The sequence below is a fragment of the Drosophila arizonae genome, chromosome 5 (assembly GCF_054131065.1).
Source record: "Drosophila arizonae isolate 15081-1271.41 chromosome 5, UAZ_ARI_1.0, whole genome shotgun sequence".
NCBI classification, from domain to species: Eukaryota; Metazoa; Arthropoda; class Insecta; order Diptera; family Drosophilidae; genus Drosophila; species Drosophila arizonae.
Genome location: NC_142925.1, coordinates 2,665,006 through 2,685,820, shown reverse-complemented (window position 1 = coordinate 2,685,820; position 20,815 = coordinate 2,665,006). Strand labels below are relative to the sequence as shown.

The 20,815-nt window shown below is 37.0% G+C and overlaps 1 protein-coding gene across 2 annotated transcripts in view; it reads left to right on the top strand.

Moving 5' to 3' along the window:
* Positions 1–1,076: 1,076 nt before the first annotated feature.
* ap (apterous) overlaps positions 1,077–20,815 on the top strand; it is a 27,315-nt gene continuing 7,576 nt past the window's right edge. The window contains exons 1-4 of one of the 2 annotated variants that reach the window (XM_018011446.2): positions 1,077–2,575; positions 8,177–8,433; positions 8,502–8,718; positions 9,508–9,647. In XM_018011446.2, the coding sequence (XP_017866935.1) occupies positions 2,537–2,575; positions 8,177–8,433; positions 8,502–8,718; positions 9,508–9,647 (653 nt within the window). In that variant the 5' untranslated portion in view covers positions 1,077–2,536. Of the gene's footprint in view, positions 2,576–8,173; positions 8,434–8,501; positions 8,719–9,507; positions 9,648–20,815 lie in introns of both variants that reach the window. The other variant, XM_018011445.2, reaches the window with a different exon arrangement.

Genomic DNA, 20,815 nt, shown 5'->3' with positions numbered 1-20,815 from the left:
CAAAATTATTCTATAAGCCATCAAAGCAATTCAACGACAACAACAACAATAACAATGCTAAAGAAGAGGTAGCAGAAAAGAAATCGACAGCGAACGCAACAACAACAACAAAAAGCTTTGAAGCAGCGCAAAAAAAAAACCACAAAAAAAACGAAGTTATAATAAAAATGAAGAAGAAAAAAATATATATGTATATCATAAAATGCCCAAAGAAAAAAATCTAAATAAATAAGACCTGCTCGATTTTCTTCAAACCTTATTTTTTATTATTATTTTCTTTTGCCTTTTACAGCGAGCAGCAACGAACGAAGGAGGGCATAGCCATAGAGGTCCCAAGGCAAACGCACACACACACACACATAAAATACAGCACCCAATAAGAACAACAACAACAACAACACAGCAACGACAAGCAACGTCTTCTTACTTGTGTAGCAAAAGGCAGCCAGCAGCGAACATCTTTTGCGAGCGAGCGCAAAATTCCTGTCATGGGGTCTCCAAGTGATGCCACAATCGGCGGCGACGGCGGCTGCTGCCACCGCTGCCACAGCCGTTGTCGCTGTTGCTGTTGCTGTTGCTGCTTCTTCTGCTGTTGCATTATTCATGTTTGGCAGCCAGCCATCGTGTCCCCCCTTCTCCTCGGCAACCCCCCCGCCGTAACGCCTCTTCCAACTCTCTCCAACAAGGGGCTGCCGAGTCAATACTGCTGACTGACTCTGCAACTGACGACAAAAACACCACGCCCTCAAAACGCCACTTGCCGCATGCGTGCGAGCGAGAAAGTCATACAAACACAAATCAGCTGAGAGCGCCGCCATTTGCTGCGTAAATCCAGCGAGAGAGCGACGGGCAACAGAGAGAGAGCGAGTGAGAGCGAGTGAGAGAGAGAGCAAAAACGTATTGCACACAGCCAGACAAGCGCAAGCGAGAGGCCGCTATAGGTGGTTGGTTTTTTGTTTTTTTTTTTCTTGCTTGCTTGTGTATTTTGTTTGTGTTTTGACTCGCTGCTGCCTCTGCCACTGCTGCTGGCGCTGGCGCTGGCTGCGAACGAGCGGCATCTCAGAGCTAGAGCTTGTGAATTCGCTGCAGGCACAAACACACAGTAATACGCCGCTACGCTGACTGGTTGTCTGCGCGGATGTTTTTCTCTGCACAAAAAATCGAATCGCAGCGAGCGACGCAGCACGAACAAACGAACGTCGGAATCGGAGTCGGAGTCGGTGTCGGAGTCGACCTTTCTTGCCCAATATAACATACGCGAGTTCTGTCGCCGCAGTTTGCTAACGCGTGGCAACAACAACAGTCGCCGCTGATACGTTGAACGTCGCTCGGCATTTTCGTTTGTTTTTTATATACATATACAACAGCAACGATAACAACAGCAACAACAACGACAACAACACTTTCTAATAAAAAGAAAGAAAATAAATTGAATTGTATTGTATTCGCCTCGTTTCTGTGTTTGCCGCGGGCGTAACCTTTAAACTCGCCTTGATTACACTTACAACATTTCGCCGTCGGTTTTTTTGTGTGAATTTCTTTCTTTTGGCTTCGATCGTAATTCGCGGCACACCGAATATCAATAGCAGCTGCTGCTGCTGCTGTCGCTGCTGCCGTCCAAAGTCAAAGTCTTCTTCATTTAGTTATCATCAGCACAAGGCGCATCCGCTCAACTCCTAATGCCTTATCAGTAGCACGCATCTCTGTTTGCTGCTGACGCTGCTGCTGCTGCTGCTGCTGCTGCCGTTGTAGGGAACACACATAGAGACTGAAAGACCTTTTCCTTACCACTCAATTTACAGTGAGTGCCATTCCACGCGCTGTCTCGTAAATTAATGTCATAAATTAATTTCGGGCACCGGTGTCGTCTAAATACATACATATATACATACATACATATATTCGGGAGTCTCGTTAAACCGTAGTCCGTGTCGGCCTATAAAACGTCAAGAAAAAAGTCAACATTACCTGCCGCAGCAAGTGTGTGTGCGTCTCTGCGCGAGTGTGTGTGTGTGTCTGTGTGTGCGTCACCTAAAACCCAAATGTTCCTTAAATTACCTTCAAGCTGAAAATGAATACGAATTCATAATAAAATAAAGCCAATTATATATATTATAAAAATATATTATATACGAAGTGAAATAAAAATATATAACAAATAATTTATATAGAAAATTTTTCCTTGCTGACGTAAAAATGTTCAATCTATAAATTTGATGTTTTCATATCATTCATAAATTTTGCACAAAAAAGAAAAGAAACAAATCGAAGCAATGCGCACAAATTCTGCAAATATCTATACAAAATTACTGGATTAAATAGGACCAAATTAGCCTTCTTGCATTTGCCTTGCGATCAGTCGCTGCACCACCAATAACAACAACAATAATCAGGATACAACAACACATAGCAACAACCTGCAAATTCCAACAACAACAACCAACAACAACAGCAACAGCAACAATAACAACAAGCATACACCAGACAGGCATCATCATCGTTGGAAATAGACCTCGTGTCATTCCAAAAGACGCACATGGGCGTCTGCACCGAGGAGCGCCCTGTGATGCATTGGGTAAGTTATCGACAGGTTAAACAAAAATCGATAACGCAATATCCAATAATAGAGCAGAAGATTACAGGTTATTTAGCCGACTTACTGTTTGTTCATATGTTATCGATAAGTCACAATTTATTGATATGTCTTTCTGATCGATTGTAAAATATGTACATCGACTCAAGAGATCAATGGCAGCTAGAGCAATATTGCTAACTGCACTAATTAAATTTTGATATAATTTTGCAATATATAATTTCAATCGAGAAAACGGAAAATCGATGATATATTAGATTATTTAAATGAATAAAATAAATATAACTTTTCCACCACTTACCATGGTCTGCCTCCAGCAAGCATATTTGTGAATGTAGGCGTGGAAATCTGCAATAGATCGATAAATGGATTAATATCATGCAGAAATAAGTTATCTATTTCAAAATGTATGTTTTGTAATAAACATGAGACAGCAAGCAAAGATAATATATCCACACTAAATACATATTACACCTATCTTATAAGCTATAGAAAATCAAATAAATCGATAAGTATCGATAGATCGGTAGACTGCTAAAAAAGTCCATTAAACTCATTAGTTTAGTGACACTTTTTAGCTAGAAAAATTTCCAATGATCATTGAAAAGCACAGCTGAATCCATATCTCCAACTCTGCTCCTTGAATATTCCCCAAGATCGATATTTTAAAACGACTCTCCTTTTAACGATAGACTGACCTTAAAGCATTCTCGACAAATTTCTAAAACGTTTTTGTTTCGGATTTCCACACGCTCAACCAAATCAAAATTGGTTTGAGTCAGCGTCAACATCAGCCGCATTCAGGTCTATGGTCGCCAGTGTTGCCAGATTAGCTATTTAATAGCATTTTTAGCTATTTTTGAACCCTAAAAGCTATGAAAATTTTGAAAATGCTATTAGCTATAAATTTAGCTATTTTACAAACGAATATTTTGAATTTGATTTTAGTATTTAAAGCCAAAAAAAAAAAAAAAACATTTTTCGATTAAGTCCCAAATTGTACGTAATGATCTGCGCGATACTACCACCACGACTTTATCGTACTTATACTATCAGTTGTGAATTTACACCAACGCTAATTCTTCTTGGCGCGCTTCTTGGCATTAATTGTATGTGATGGATAAAAAATATAAGCAGAAATTTCGTGATTCCTGGAAAACAATCACCGAATTTAAGAATTGGATTAAGGAGGATGAGTCAGACAACAGGCGGGCGTATTGTATATACTGCAAATGCAGTGTTTTTGCCAAACTGCACGATATTAAAATGCATGCCGCGACAAAAAAACATAAAACTGCGGTTGGCGCCTTTGGGCAAAAAATTTAAACATTTTCCATGATTCCATTTAAACATGATTCCAGTTAATCAAAAATATAATTCTGATGATGATTTGGATGTGGACCAAATTGTAACATTATTAAATAACATTTAAAAATAAAAGGTTTCAGCTATTTTGTAAGCTATTTTAAAATTTGTTTAGCTATTTTCAGCTATTTTTTAGAGACGATTTTGCTATTTTTATGTCTCAAAACCTGGCAACACTGATGGTCGCTGATTAATTTGTGATTTATCTCGAGCTCGGGTTACAAATGTTATCAATGCCAGACCAAAAGCTACGACTCCTATCGATCCGCAGAGACTGCCGCAGCGACTAAAACGGAGACAGCAGCGAGACTTCGAGCAATCGAAGCGCATTTAGCGATAAGAAAACCCCCTTGTGCATTTGATTTTCAGTGACAACGCAACAGATCATGAATTGACTTTAAGTATGCTCTCTCTCTCTCTATCTCTGCCTCTGCCTCTTCCTCTCTCACTCCGTGTTGTTGTCATGGATCGATAACAAAATCAGTTGCCAACAATCAGTTGGAAAGAGCTTACTTACAGTTTATGCTATGTAGATTGTAGATATGTTTTCTATAGATACTTGGCTTCGTGATTAGAGACCAAAATTGTTGCTCAGGCAAATATTAAGTATACGATGAGTAGAGCGATAGAATGGAATAACATTTTCTGATTTCTTTTGAATGCTTAAAGTAATTAAATTTGATGGTACTTATTTATCTATAAATAATGTAGACTCTACTCTAGCTTTTTCAGTCAGAAAACTTTTGATTAACGAAATTATATTTGTTGTAGATATTATTTCTATATTCACAATATTATTACAACAAAATTCTTCTTAATTCAACTATGAATCGATATATTATTTATATTTATACTTGGCTTTAACATAACTAGAAAAACGCCTATTCAGTAACGTATATTATATATGTGTACGCTATCTGGTCATGCATAATGAACTATCAATAAAGAAACAACATAGAGAAGAAGACAGGCGAGTAAAAAGGCTTACATGATATGCGTTTTATAATTCGTAATCGGTTTAAGCGCAGAATTTACAGCGTGACTTGCTTTATAGGAATAAATAAAAGCAGGTAAAGAACGCTACGCCTAAATATGTTTGACAGTTTTTGTATTTATACACTTTCATGAAGTGAGAAAAGAGTACATTGGTTTTATAAAACTTCCGTCTAAAGGCTCGAAAGATTATATATATATATATGCTATATATATATATATGCATAGATATTTCTATTGGGTTTGCTACAAATTACAGTTAACCTTTTCTACCGACCGCTTTAATATTAAATATTATAAAACCTTTGCGCTATCAGTCAATATTTATTAAAAACGATTTTTTAAAGACCGTCGGCTGTGATCCACTGCAATGTTTTACATGATTTTGATATCTTTTTTTTGCAATTTGAATCTAGGCACAAATAAAACTGTGTGGAATATATATTAATATGTGTGGCATATATATTCAAAAAGTCCTTATCTACTGTAAATCAGAATCTATAAGAAAATCAGAATCTTAAATAACTAGTTTGCATTTTCTTTGGCACAGATCAAAATTTATTTCCGTTATATATAATTTGTATAAAAAAGTATAAGGTAAATTATTTAATTATTTGAGTCAGTACTAATAAAACAATTCAACTCGCAATTAAGGGTAATTGTTATTCGATTATTGCCATATACAATCCACTTACTTGCTATTTTACTTGTTTATTATTACAAAGAATTTAAAATATCACACTTGATGATCCTAAACATAAAATTTGAAAAATGTAAAATATATATAAAAATTCAGCTACGTTGATATTTCTATTTCTAATAAAAGAGCTCAAGTATTTAGAGTTATCACAACAAATATGTACAAAAGAAGTTTCTGCCTTACGTCTTTTATCTACCCGAATTGTAGTAACTATTTTTTTCTTTTTGGCATATCTTCCCATTTTGAGACACGCTTCAGGCAACAAATCAAGCCATCAAGTTGCACAAAAAAAATATATATAAGAAGCTGCCGTTGCCTATAAGAAATGTGGTTAGGCCATTTTAGTTGGGGTATTATGTATGTAGTTGACCAAAAAAAATCGAAACAAAATGTTGAAATATTGCCAACTAAAAATGGCAGACTGCAAAATGTTGCGTTTTGCGTTTACCCCCAAAGGTAAAAACCGATGTCTGACCAAACAGAGTTGGAAAAAAATTAAAAAAAAAAAAAATCAAATTGAAAAAAAAGAAGAAAATAATAAACAAATAAAATTTGTAGTAAAACAGCAAACTGAAACATGTAAAAATGTTGCAAATGGGTGTCAATGACTGTTTAACACTCGTTCATGTTACATAAAAATATGTGAGTGCTATATCAATTCTTGATTTTTATACTCATGCACGAAAGTAAAATGAGTAGATTGATTTTGAACAGTGTCAATCTGGCTGTCTGTTTATCCGAAAAACATTTCGTTGTTAATAAAATTAGAGACTGAAATGTGGAACTTATAGAGTTCTCCGAGCCACCCACTAGGGGCTTGACCAGTCGGGAAATGCATTTTCTAGTCTTTCAAAAACCAAATTTGGAATTTATACTCGCGTTGATAGTATAGTTCGTTTGGGGTGGGGCAAATCGACTAAAACAGTACCTTTAACAGTTTTTGAGGTAAAAGCTCAAAATTTCGGAACATAATAAAATAAATCCAGCAACATTTCGGCACGGCTCAATTGCTGTTTCCAGTTTGACAAGCCCCTATTTATATATGTTGATTATTTTTGCATGAATCAATAGTAATTTAGTCTGTATCTCTATCTGTCGGTAAGGTCTAACTGAAATGCACTTGTTGAACTTTAGCGTATGATTTATAGTTTCATCTATAGATCAGTTCAATATTGACTCAATTTCTATATTTGTTTGATTTACGTTGGTATTATCATAGAAATATCTAAGATCTAGCCATACTCTCTTAGATAATATTAAAAGAGGCTCAAAGCTTTGTAAAATCTATCTATATATACCGCATATCACACAGTCAGACAAAATTAAAGCTAGCTGCACACACAAACCAATATACTCCTCCTCTGCCAAAAACAAAATAAAAATGAAGTTTTTGGTTTTAGTCGAAAAAAAAAAAAAACTTGTCATCCTTCTAAGTAAACACAGAGCCAAACAGTTGAAAACTATTTTCAACTAATTAATCAAAAAATAAGTAAACTGGAGCATCGATGATACGTAGCGACTCGCCAGATCAACTCACTATATATATATATACATATATGTATAATTTGTCTGCAATGTGCGACAAGATGTCTGCGCTTCGTTTGGTACTCGAAAATAATATTTTGTGGCCGCAGATAAATATATGCAGAACTACGTGCTGCTCAATGAATAGGAGGCATGGTTGGAAGAGGGGCTGGTCGGGGGGCTTAGGCTAAGTTTTCAGGCATCTGTCGTTGTTACCGCCCCCCAGTCGCCGCGATTGCCGCTACCCCACTGCAGCCAACTTCAACCCCTGCCCCAGTTCGCCTTTCAAATGTCGCGCAACGTTTTCTTGGAAAAGTCAGCGGCAACAGCAGCAAAAAATTTTGCCTAATTGAAATTAACTTTTGCCGCCGCCATTGAAAATTTCATGCATCATTTTGTGGCACATATCCTTTTGAGATGCATTCGTGAAGAAATTTGTGAAAAATTTTCGAGCTGAGTGAAACGGAAATCAAGCGATGAGCACTTTTTACTTTAAATGAGAATATACTAAAGATGAAAACACATATACGAAGAAATATGCCAATTTGAACAACAAATACTGTATATTATACTATATATTATATGCCGATATGCATGTCATACACTAAATTTTTGTTTCACAGAAAATTGTACATTTTATGGCACATCAATTTTTAAATTGATCTCAAGTTATTCAGAGTATTATTATTATTATTATTTTTTTTTTTAACATCAAATACAAAGTTTTTAATTAATAAAATGCTAATAATTAAATAAAAACCAGAAAATATAATTTAGGTCATATAATATATAAGATATAATATTTAAGATATAAAAATATATTATATATCTCAAATTCCAGTTGAAATCTTTCTCTTTTTCCCATAAAAAATGTGAAATATTAAATAAATAAAATTTTTTTTCAAAATTTTTAAATATTATACAATGATATATCTTACCATATCTGAACAAATAGATGCTTATTCTGCTTCTTTCTTTTCGTTCTATTAACTCTACAGCAGCAGAGCGCAAGATTTCTTGGGCCCGGCGCAAGGGAGAAAAGTTTAACACCACCTGTAGCACATCAAGGGAGCAATCAGTGCGGCAGTGCTGCAGGTGCAAATAATAATAATAACAACAACAACAATAATAACAACAATCACCATCATCATCATCATCATTCATTGTTTCGCACATGCTCGACATCATCGTGCCCAGATATTTGTGATCAGAGTACAAAGCCATTTGGCAATGCATACGGCAGCGAGTCATATAGAAGGTGAGAGAAACCACTTAAGCCGCAACTGAGATGACACTATTCATCTATCTATCTATCCCTTTCTATAGCTATGAGACCGCCGATCGCGCCACGTTTGAGGACTCAACGGCCAAGTTCTCAATTAGCCGCAGTCGCACGGATTGCACGGAGGTCAGCGATGAGACCACATCGGGCATATCATTTAAAACGGAACCCTTCGGTCCACCCAGCAGTCCCGAATCCACCAACGATAGCAAAATAACCCGCAATCCAGACGATTGCGCCGGCTGCGGCCGACAAATACAGGTAAGTGAAGCAGACAACGCGAGAGAGAAAGAGAAAGAGAGAGAGAGAGGGAAAGAGAGGGTGTGTGTGTGTGATAGAGATACGTGTGTTTTGCTTGTCGTGAGGATACATTCAGGATATAATTACATATGCCGACGGCAAAGGAGCTGTTAGAAAATCCAATTGGGAAACTGATTGTTTGAGTGTTTGATAGAGGGAGTACTGAATTTCTATGAATAAAAGACATTAGGATAAAATGTTGTAAGTAGAAATAAGCACATATTAGTATGCAAAGTATAGTATAAAGCTATGAGCTATGCTAAAATATTTCCAGTCCTCTATTTTCAATTTGCAGTCATACGAACAAACAACTAGAAGGGCATTGCACAAACCCGATAAAGAGTATATTCCATTCTTTAATAAATATATAAATATAATGGTTTATATACATATAAAAATATATATTCAATCGAAAGTTGAATGTCATTACCCAAAATCATATTTTCATTGCACTGCGTTTACTCAATATATATCTATTTTGTTTTTATTGTTTATTTTTAAGCACTTTTATAGCTCAAACAAAGAACGTGTATATTTTTAAATTAACATATAATTATATTAATTATTATTAAGCATGTGCTAAAAACAAGACAGGTGTTAAAGCCAAGAAAGAAAAGAATGAAATATTAAATGCATAGGAACTATTTTTATTGTGTTAAGAATTTTTCAAAGAAAATCTATTAAAATATTTAGAATATTATATTACGCTATATATATTTATATAAATGATTTTTATGCTTAATTTTACAGGATCGTTTCTACCTCTCCGCTGTGGAAAAACGCTGGCATGCCAGCTGCTTGCAGTGTTATGCATGTCGCCAGCCTCTGGAACGGGAATCCTCATGTTATTCACGTGATGGCAACATTTATTGCAAAAACGATTATTATAGGTAAGCTGCAGACCTTAAATGCAACCAAAAGTGCCAATTCCGTTGATTCTAATGTGAATGCAACTGCAGATCATGCTGCTACTGCTTCTACTGCTGCTACTGCTGCTGCTCTTGGGAAGCATTCATTCACTCACTCACTCAGCCAGTCAGTCTGTCAGAGTCGGGCTTAGGGTCTGCATCAGATAAAAGCAAAAATAAGAGAACCTCCAACTGCATGCCAAGACATTGACTAGAAAATGATTGCCAAACACGCAAATGAAATATTTATATGCATGCATTGTTTTTTTCATTTTTTTTTTTTTTTCTTTTCGCTGTTTGTTTTTTGCACCACTGTGCGAAGGCTAGCCTGGCCTAGCCAGTCAATGCTTGGTGACGGCAATAAGCAGACCGCGACCGCTGCGAAAGACACCACAGTGCCAGTGCTAGTCGCTCCAACAGCGCCCCCACAAAGCCAACACCTCGTCCCTCCCCCTCCACACCTTTCGCTCACTTTGTGTGTGCTCTTCTACTGCTGCTCCGCTCATCCACTGCCGTCGCCTACAACTCTTCACCTCGTCACCTCTTGCTTCAGCTCTCCTACCCGCCGCCTCTACCTCTGCCTCTACCTCAGCTGTAGCTTCAGCTAACTTCCCTCTCTTGAGCTCAGCTCCTCAGCTCTCTTCGGCTCACCTCTCTCCTAGCTTCGCCTGGCTGCATGGACCTGCGTGTGGTTCTGCTGCTTGCCTGCATTCCCATTCCGCGTTCAACGTTTCTCAAGAACGTTCGTTCGCCGCTTCGCTCACGCTAGACACCGCTGCTGCACCGCAATTGCAAGTTGCAACAGTTGCCAGACTATCAAAGCCCAGCGCCTTGGCGGCTGTCTGCGGCTTTTAGAGGTTGACACTCTGCGCTTGGGTGGCTGCAAAGCTAGGAACCTGTTGCTGTTGCTGCTGCAACTGCTGCTGCTGCTGTAACGCGATTTCACGCGCTGCAAGCAACACGCGAGATTAAAACAACAGCGGCAGCAGCATGAACAAAATGAAAACAGGTTATAATTATGCCAAATTTCAAACACACACACACACACACACATATATGGGTCTACGCCTACAATTTGTTGTGGCATGGCAATTAAAGCAATCGGCGCTACTTCTGCCACTGCAGTTCGCTGCTGCAGGTCGCTAGGCAAAGTCAAGTCAAAAGTTTTTCTTCTAGCAACACCTGCTCAGAGTCAATGCGTAAATCAAAAACTTTATCATTCATGCAGTCAGCAGAGGAAGCAGTCGCAGTGGCACTGACAGTGGCTGTAGTGGCGGTGGCTGTAGCTGTGGCTCTGGCTGCGGCTGGGCCTAATGTCAGTGGCAGTCGCAGCAGTGCCATCATTTGAGGCATGCAGCTACATGGCTTGCAACATAAATCGAATGCAAGTCACGCTCGTCACTCGTATTTCCTCTCAAATGATTCTTGTGACATTTATTACCGCTCCATATTTCAAAATACGCAGTCGCGCAGTCGAATGCTGCTGCATGCTGCATGCGCTACATGCTCCATGCTGCATGCTGCATGCTGCATGCTGTCTGCTTCCCCTTGCGCAACCGCTTCGCTTGGCTTGCAAACAAACACACACGCACACACACACACACACACACACATACATACAAACATACACACATACTTGCTCTTTGCCGCCATGTCATGTCATACAATAGCCTCCACAATCCACAATCCATTCCGCCGTAATGTTTCATTTCGTTTCATTCCGCCGGCAATGCAGGCTGCCTTCTGCCTGCCTGCCTGCCATTATCAATCAAATCGAAAGCAAGACCTCGCTCCCTACCCTCCCTCCCTCTCTCACTCTCCACCACTCTCTCGCCATGTCCGCTCTCTCTTCCTCGCTCCAACGACAACGACATTCTTTGTTGATTTATAGAGCTGATGTCAAATATGACAACGCCGACTCGACAAAGTCGTCGCACTGTCTTTTTTTCCCATTTTTTTTCGGAGGGGTCCAAAATTTATGCCCTATGCACCGTTAACTCTATGGGGCAAATGTTGTGGGTGTGCGCGAATCTCTCCCTCACTTCCCCTCTTCTCTTTCTGCCCCTCTCTATCTCCTTTTCTCTTGAAAAATCATCAACGCATCAGCGCAATAAATTCATGTTTTGTTAAACTGAATACGACGCGCTATAATTCATTTCAAAATTATAAAAACATGAAGGCAAAAATTTATATTAATTTCTATAGGGTATGTAGAAAAATGTAACGATCTCTTATAGATCTTTTGATTTTTGTTGTTGTTAAATATGAGAAAGATTTTTAATAAATTAACTAAACATTTGGTTATTTTAAATTTATTAAGACACATTTGTTTTGGGTTAGTATGGGATTAAAAACAAATTTTTCAGATGATAGTGTTTTTCTTTTCCAAATTTTCGCAAATTTTCTTGACATTTTTTGTTTGAAGCCTAATTTATATCAATTAAATATATGTACATAATTTGTATTTATACATATATGAAAAATTTAAATATACACATTAACATTTTTAAAGCTTTTTTCCCATGGCATAAAACTTTAAAAACCTGCTCTAAATATCTATAAATTCAATCCCATATTCAAACATATGTTTCCTCTCTCTACTTTCTACCCTCCACACACACACACACTCTAATCAACTAGAAATACATAAGCACAAAACATCGCTTTAAAGTCCCCTTCAAATTGAATTCAAACATTCTTAAAATCTTGCTTTAATTACCTGGTCAAAGTAGTTTTAAATACACTTAAAAACAGACCACATATTAACTTGACTTTTATTAGTCTTTTCGGCCATTGGCTGAAATGGAAACTCAGTTCAGTTCATAGCCGGCTTATTGACAACAAAAAATATCACGTATACATATTCACACACACACACACACACAAAGAAACATTTTCATAAAACATTTCTATAGAATCTAGCAATCGTATTTGTCTGCTCGTGTTTTGCGGTCAAAGCAGGTCAACAGTAATTATTATTGAAAAATAAGTACATAGACATACATACATACGTTGCCATACACCCACACACACTGACACGTGTCATATTTGTATGTATTTGTAAAATATATATTTTCAATTAAAAATGTTTTTCATGCTGATAGTCAATGAGGCGACCCCAACAAAGTATTTAATTTAAGTTTGAATAGGTCAAACTTACATATATACAATAATGTATACATACAAATGCGTATGCATATATAAATCGAGATTTGCTTAGCTTTATAATATGCCTTGTTAAATCATATAGAGTTTAGCTCATATTTTATAAAGTTCATTAGGTTATTTCTAATTCAAATTTATGTGCAAGAAATTCAATATTCTTGTTTATTTTATTGCAATTTTCCTATAGATTGGCGGCTTGTTTGTTGATTGGCATTATCTCGAAATTATATATATTTTTTTTTGTGTTTGAATGAAAAATGCCAACAAAATTAGAATATAAAGAAATGTTGAAAAATAATGATTAAATTAATAAGGAAAGCTTTCAAAAATATGGCTAATTAATATATGTAAAAGCTATAAATCGATATAATTAATTAATAGTACTTTTATAGTCCTTGTTTACGATAAAACTTCATATTTGGGAAGTCTAAATATTATAATTTATGATAATAAATGAATAATTTATCCCTCATTTAAATTCTCTGGCGTTTTTTGAATGAATTATGTTTTCTTAGGAACAATCCCGCTTTCCAATAAAAGCTCTATGTAAAAGCCAGTTTTTCCTTTTAAGTCTTAAAATAACTCAGTCGGAATCTCTCTCTCTCTCTCTCTCTCTGTCTCTCCTTATCTTTTCCTATTACTTTCTACCTCCCTCTTCCTTACTCCCTGCCTCTAACTATTTTTCAATCTATATCATCTCACCAATTGATTTAACTTGTTCTTAACTGGGCTTTAACAAATTTGTTTTCTGTGGTCGGCATTTGGCATTTGATGCCAATAAACTAAAAAAAAAACAAAGCATCTAGATAAGCAACAACAACAACAACAGCACCAGAAACACATGTCACACTGGCTGCTGTTCGAGGCGGGTTTTCTAACTGAGCTACAGATACAACAAATATATTAACAAGCATATACACAGATATACATACATAAATACAATCTTTTTTTGTTGTAGCTCTAATCGGACCATCAAAACATATGTTTGCCACTGTTGCGGTGTTAACTATATATGCACACATATATATCAATGTATATACATATAAATATATATCTGTATTTTGGTATATATTTTGTTGGCTGCTCATAATTCCGTTGTTTTTAAGCTTGGCCAGGAAAATAATTGGCTTGTTGTGGCTTACATTGAAGCCGTCGCTTGCCGTTGCCGTTGCTGTTGCTGTTGCTGTTGCACTTAAGCTCTCCTCTCCTCCCTTTTGTAGCTGCTTTCTGCTCTGCACCCTCCCCTCCTGGCAGCTCGTTGACATTTTACAATCAGGCAATGTACCTGTTTCGCTCGCCAATTCTTGTTTTCGCTGCCAGCAGCCAACAGCAGCAGCCACAAATAAGGGGGCAAGAGCTGTAAAAATTGTTGGCTGTCACCTCGTTTTCTGCATATTTTCGTGGCCATCCTGGCAGCGACAACGTCATAAAAGTCCAACTCAACCCAGCTGAACTCGGCTCTTATCTATCATGATGATGTTGCTGTTGATGCCAGAGCGGATAAGCTGCAGGCTGGCAGCCAAGCCAAGTCGAGCAGCCAAGCAGCCGAGCAGCAGCAGCTCCACCACCAACAGTCACAAAACAAGTAAGAGTGCTCTAGTCGGGTCTGAATGACTAGGGAATACCCTAGCAGCATATATACTGATAGAGAAATTCATGAATTCTTCAATATATATAATTCAAGACAAATTACATATCTAGAGTTTTTAGATTCTTCAAGTTCGCTCAAGAAGTCAAAGAAATTAAATGGAAAAGATAATGTTTAAGCAGATAAAGAAATCGTTAGATATAGGAATCGAAAAATCTACAATATTCGAATTAAAATAATTCTAGCTAGCAAACTCTATATATTGTCAGCTTGCTATCCTGAGCCACTCTCAGTCTGTTACATACATTCACACCTCAGCCAAATACCCCATTTACCCTATAGAAATGGCAATAAAAAGCGCTTCAGTTTTATCGCAGCATCTTAATACACGCACACACACACAGAGAGTACATCTCCATATAAGCAGCAGATACTCCTTTTGGGACGACCGCCGTGGTGTCATAATTTTTATGTGTGTGCTCCCCAGCAAGATTTCTGATTGGCTTCGTTATCAGAGCACAGAGCGCAAGAGCACAAAGCACAAAGGCAGATAGAAGGAAAAAGCAGTGAAAAATAAAAGGAGAAAAAAAAAAATAAAGAAAAACCGTATCATAAAATAATATGAAATGCGCAGCGAAATGTCTTAATCAGTGACTAGAAAAAAAAAGTGTTGGGAATAGCAGAAACAGAGAGAATGAGAGGGCAAAGAGATAGAGTGAGAAAAGGGGGAAGAGTTACATGGTTAGAAAAAAAGGGTAAAACGGGCATGTGTAAAAAGTTTTTGGCATAAAATGTTTACAGTTTTGAAAGTCAGCGAAGCGCAACCATTTAATTGTGGCCAACGAATGGCCAAGAGATACTCGAGCACCAAATTTATGGCCAGCCTCAAATCGCGCGTTATGCAATAAAATAATTTTCTTGTTGTAGCGCACAGCTTGACGGAAAATACATATATATATTTAAAAGAATTACTCTAGCCCTGTGCTTCATGCAAAAAAGAATGAATAGAAAATCTGCAGAATTCATTAAGCAAACAGCGAGTGAACTACAACAAAAAAGAATTAAGCTAAAAAAGAGCTAAAATGAAATTGAAAAAAATCCGTTGAGAGCAAAAAATAGATGTAAAAGTGCTCTAATTGAAAATGCACAGCTAAAAAATACCCTGCCTAGCAATTAGTTCTCAAGAGTAATAAGAGTAGTTACTAAAAAAAAGGTTTCTGAATATAAGATAATACATTTGTTGATTATCTGGTCTGAAATTTCTTATAAATGTTAATTGAGTTCATGAAATAATGAAAGTTATTGATGCTATGCTTGAAATGGACAAAATAGATTTAAGAAATTCAGAAATTTATATATCAAATGATCTAAATGATTTTGGTAAAAGAAAAAATACAACTAAAGCTAAATTTTATGATACGGTTTCAACTGTTCGATCTGTTCAAGGATCAATCTGCCTTCTTAGCTATTATTTACCTGTCCTCGGAACCGTCCCACCCTGTTTAGACACATTCGAATGGGTATTAAAAAGAGTAGTTAAACAGCCAAACAGTTTAACGATTCTATCTCACGACGCTTTTTTATGTGAGACCAGCTCTGGCAGGCCAACCTCCCTAGCCCCACAGTGTGGCACGCCCCCTCTGGCACTCACACACAGCCACACAGCAGGCAGCGCACTCATCAAAACAAAACAAAAAACCTGAGCAATGGTGAAGGCAAACCAGGAGAGAGAGAGAGAGAGAGAAAGAGAGAGAGAGAGATAAAAAATATGTATATAAAAGTTGGCTGAGAAAAAAGCGCAGTATTTATTTTTTATGAGCACTTGTCAGCGATCCCATGTAGCGCCGTCGTCAGCAAACCAAAGCCAGACATCAGACATCACATACACATGTATATATACATGTGAGATATCTCCACTATATACATATATGTTCAGCTTGCATTAAATAACTATTATCAATGAGCGCAAAAAAAAAAAAAAAAAAAAAAAAAAAAAAGAAACGAGATGTGTTAATCATAAAGCAAAAGCAACTGCAACAAATGTGATTTTAATGGGTAGCAAATTAAAATGCAAACAATTTCTGATTTGTAATAGATCATATGATAAGTAGCTGAGGGTTATTAGAGTTATGATATGTTTTATGATATAAGATTACAGGGAAATTGTTAAAAATTTCTGATTGGAGTCAAAGCTAGATAAAACTATGGACAATCATAAAACACAAGCTTCGGCAGGTATGTTACGAAACTAATTTGTAATTCCAATTAGTTAATATAGTATAAGTATAGCCATAGCAGGAGTCAACATAAAAAAAAAGCTATAAAATACATTATTAGAAGATATGTGTAAAATAAAATTATAAAAATAATTCACAAAATAAAACTGCTATTATATTATATTATATTATTTGCTATTATATCGAAATATATCTTTAAGGATCCTAAAATATAAATATTAAATATGTGTGCATTACACATACACATGGACACTTGTGTCTATATAACCATAAAAACAATGAGGGAGAGAGAGAAAGAGGCAGAGAGAGGAGAGAGAGAAAGAGTATAGAAGAATAGTACGTTAGAGACAGACAGTGAGAGTGAACAGGAATCGGTGAACGGTTCAAATCGCTATAAAACAAATGAACTTACACTTAGCTCAAGTTTAAACATCTTCTTAAGAAGACATACAATTTATTTCAAGTAATAGGACTTCTCTAATTCCACTCAAGCCCCTTTCGTTATTAAGAAATTTCCTTATATTCAAAGGTTTGTAGATTAGAACGCATTATTACCACTAACTTTTCTCGGTTTTCACCACTGCAGTGGTGCACTGTGTGAGTCAACCACTCGTCAAGTGGTGGCTGCATTCGAGCCATAACATTTAAGCCAAGTCGCTCGCTTCGCTGCTCAATCGCTTAACCTTTTTCATGCGGAGCAAACGTCTTTAATGCTATCGTCCTCCCTCCCTCCCTCTATCTTTATATTCCCCTCTCTCTCACTCTCTATGTATATAGGGTAAACAACAACAGCGGCGCGATAATTAAAATGTTTAATGGGCATCTTAAAACATCATTTTACGCCGAATTTATGTGCTCTCCGCATAGACCCAACAAACATCAAACACTTGAGAACCCTTCGGAAATCCAAAAAGAAATAATTCAAAAACAATGGGGCGCTAATCTAATCAGCTAAACTATAAAAACAAAAAAATTATACATGCTACTTCAGTGAGCATCAGATGCACAAGTTCCTGGAAGCCGGAAGAGGCCTATTAAAGAACGTTTAAGCATTTTAATTTCGTATGTAAATGTAAAACTATTTGGCTTAACAGATCAGACCCATCAACAGTTAGGTTATATTGCGGTTATGTATTCAGAGTTGAGGTTATGTGCGGGAGTTGAATCTATTAAGGAATGCCTAGAGGCTTTCAGGCATATGCAAATGAAACAGTTTAGAGAATTTGGTAAATTTAGCGTATTTATAAAGTAGTTAAGGTTATGTTTGTGCATTGAGGCTATGTATGAGAGTTACGGTTGAATCTATTAAAGATATTGAAACCCTTTCTTAGTTCATACATATGTAAAGGTAAATTTATTGGTCTTAAGCATCAGCGACAAGCCACAAACAGTAGCACATTAGGAGCTAGTAAATTTTGAGGTTATGTATTATAAGTTTGGTCTATATCTCGAGCGTTACGTTTAAATTGAAAGAAACGTTTCAAGAAATGTAAACTGGAATAGCTTGGACTGTTGCCAACATATCAAGCAGTTAATAGCTTTTTGAGGTTATGTTCGGGATTGAATTGAAATTAAGCTATAAAATTACATTTTAAGCATATCAATAGAATTGTAAGTATGTTCGGGACTCTATCAAGGAAGGATCATAAATTTATTTCTTCTTACTATGAAGATGATTGATAGAAAATCTATGAGTTTAGGCTTAGGAAAAATTAGAAGAACTATAAAAGATTATCAGTTCTAATATATAAAATCGAGGAAATCAGGGCTTAATCAAATCAATGAACCAATCTTTCCGAAATGTTCAGAAAATGTATTCATGTAAAGCAAAATTTATTCAAATTGTCTAAAAACAAAACCAAGATAAGAACAGTTGGTTGCTTCTCTCTCCAGCTTCCCTATGTTACTCAATATGCTTATGTAGTGCCTGCGGCTTATAGCTAATCGCTTAGCATTCATAGATCAACCCAAAATAATAAAAAAGACAGCAAAACAAACTAATTTTCCGGCACATTAAACACACAAATCTCAGCTCAAGAAACCAAAACTTGTCGCGCTCGGCTAATACCCTAAAAAAAATGTGCTAGAATACGTATGTGTGTGGAGGTAAATGCAAATAATTATTGTATATATGTTTTTTTAGCCAGGGACAACAGCAGCAGGAGCAGCAGCAGCAGCAGCCACTGCAACTGCTGCGACAGAGCCTAGAATCGAATTAACGCCACGGGGCGTACGCTCTCACGAAATCCCAAAACAAAATATATATGGAGAGGAGTTTTAGTTTTATGTTTTTTTTTTTTTTTTTTTTTTTGCAAACTTTGAACGGGGTGGCGTCTGGGAAATCCATTCACTGTATGTTGTTGTTGTTGTTGTTGTTTGCTACTTGCCTTGTAATCGGAAGAGCCGAAGCCACAGCGGGTGGCACTTGAAAATAAATATATATATACGTGTGTTATATATGTGTATGAAAAAATACTTGAGCTGCCGCACGGCTACAAATGCTCTCACGTTACAGTGAAACGTGGCAGCAGCGGCAGCTACAACTCAAAATCCCCGTTGCAACAACCGGTGCAACAAGCAATGTGCCCCTTTTTTCATCTTTCTTCTTTTTTTTTGTTCGTACAACAAATAACACAACAAGAGCAGCCGCCGCTGCCGCGGCTGTTGCCACACGTCGGTTTACACTTCACAGAGCGCTGAGCTCTCTCAACTCATTGAATGTTCCGGGTCTCCGCCTACCAAACATACGGATCCTATTCACCGGGGCTGTGCGCCCGCCCATCGAGTGGCCTTTGCTTGAGTGCGCCACTTAGCCACGATTTCTGTTGTCTGTTATCAGCCCAGAGCCAAAGCTAAAGCTAAAGCTAAAGCCAAAGCCAAAGCCCAAGCCAAACCCCAAAAAGCTTCATATCTATTTGCGTAATCAGAGGCCCGAAAAAAAATCTGAAAACAAAAACAAATCTTGACTTTTTTAGTGAAATATAAGCAGAAGCTCACGAGCTCATGCGACTGAGACGAAAATCGTGGCTATCAAGCAAAGATCTGCAGCAGCAGCTGCTGCTGCTGCTGATGCGGATGCTGATGTGGATGTGGATGTGGCTGCTGCGGCTGCTCACATGTGTCGCAGCTTCACACGCTTCAAGTGCACTCGAAGAAAATATATATATAGAAATTCTAGATGCAAATCAAGTGTGAAAATTCTTACAATATTTAGAGATATATTGAAAGTAGAACTAGCTTTTATGTAACGATAAATACATCTATATATGCACATAAAACTCTAATTTCATTTTAAAGCCCTAGCTCTTGAAAAGTTTTTAAATCATTAACAAAATATTTTCTGTTAATATGAATTTTAATTCTGACTGGAAATTATTCTAAAATGATGCAATAAAGTTTTAACTGACGTATTTCAAATTTAAATTCTAAATCTAAGAATAATGTGATCTAAGAATATTTTTTTTAATTCTTCAAATCTTAAAATTTTATATATAAAGATTTTTCTGTAGAGCTTTTCAATTTCAATTATTTCAATATTCATTCGGAATTTTTAATTTTAATCAATTTTCTTATATATACGTCACTTCTAAATGATTAATTCTATCTATAAATATTCCTATAGATAATTTCCTAATAGAACAGGAATTTCATTCCCATTTGAATCATATGTCAGCCTCACATATCCCAAATAGCCATATTTTTTGTGCTCAGTGTATTAGTGTATTGGGCAACGCCTCCGAAACAAGTGCAGCACAACAACAGCAACACCAACAACACCAGCAACAACAACAATAAAGCTGAACGATGTGGTTAACCCAAGCAGTCAGCCGGCGTTTTTAGGTATCGCATCGGTTTTTGGCTCAACTCTGGGATTGATGTGCGCTATGCGGTGGGAAATAGTAGTGGGGCAGACGAACGCACAAACAGAGAGATGGACAGATGGACAGATGGACAGACAGACGCAGCCACAGCCACAGCCACAGCCAGAAGCCGAAACAGCGACAGCAACAACGACAACAACAACAACAACAACAGCAACACATCACATGAAATGACATTGAGGCTGTGGGTTCTCTGGACTGCGGTTCCAGCCTGTCCAGAACGTATGTGAGAGAGTATGTGTGTGAGTATGTCCGTGCCCGTGCCCGTGCCTGTGTGTG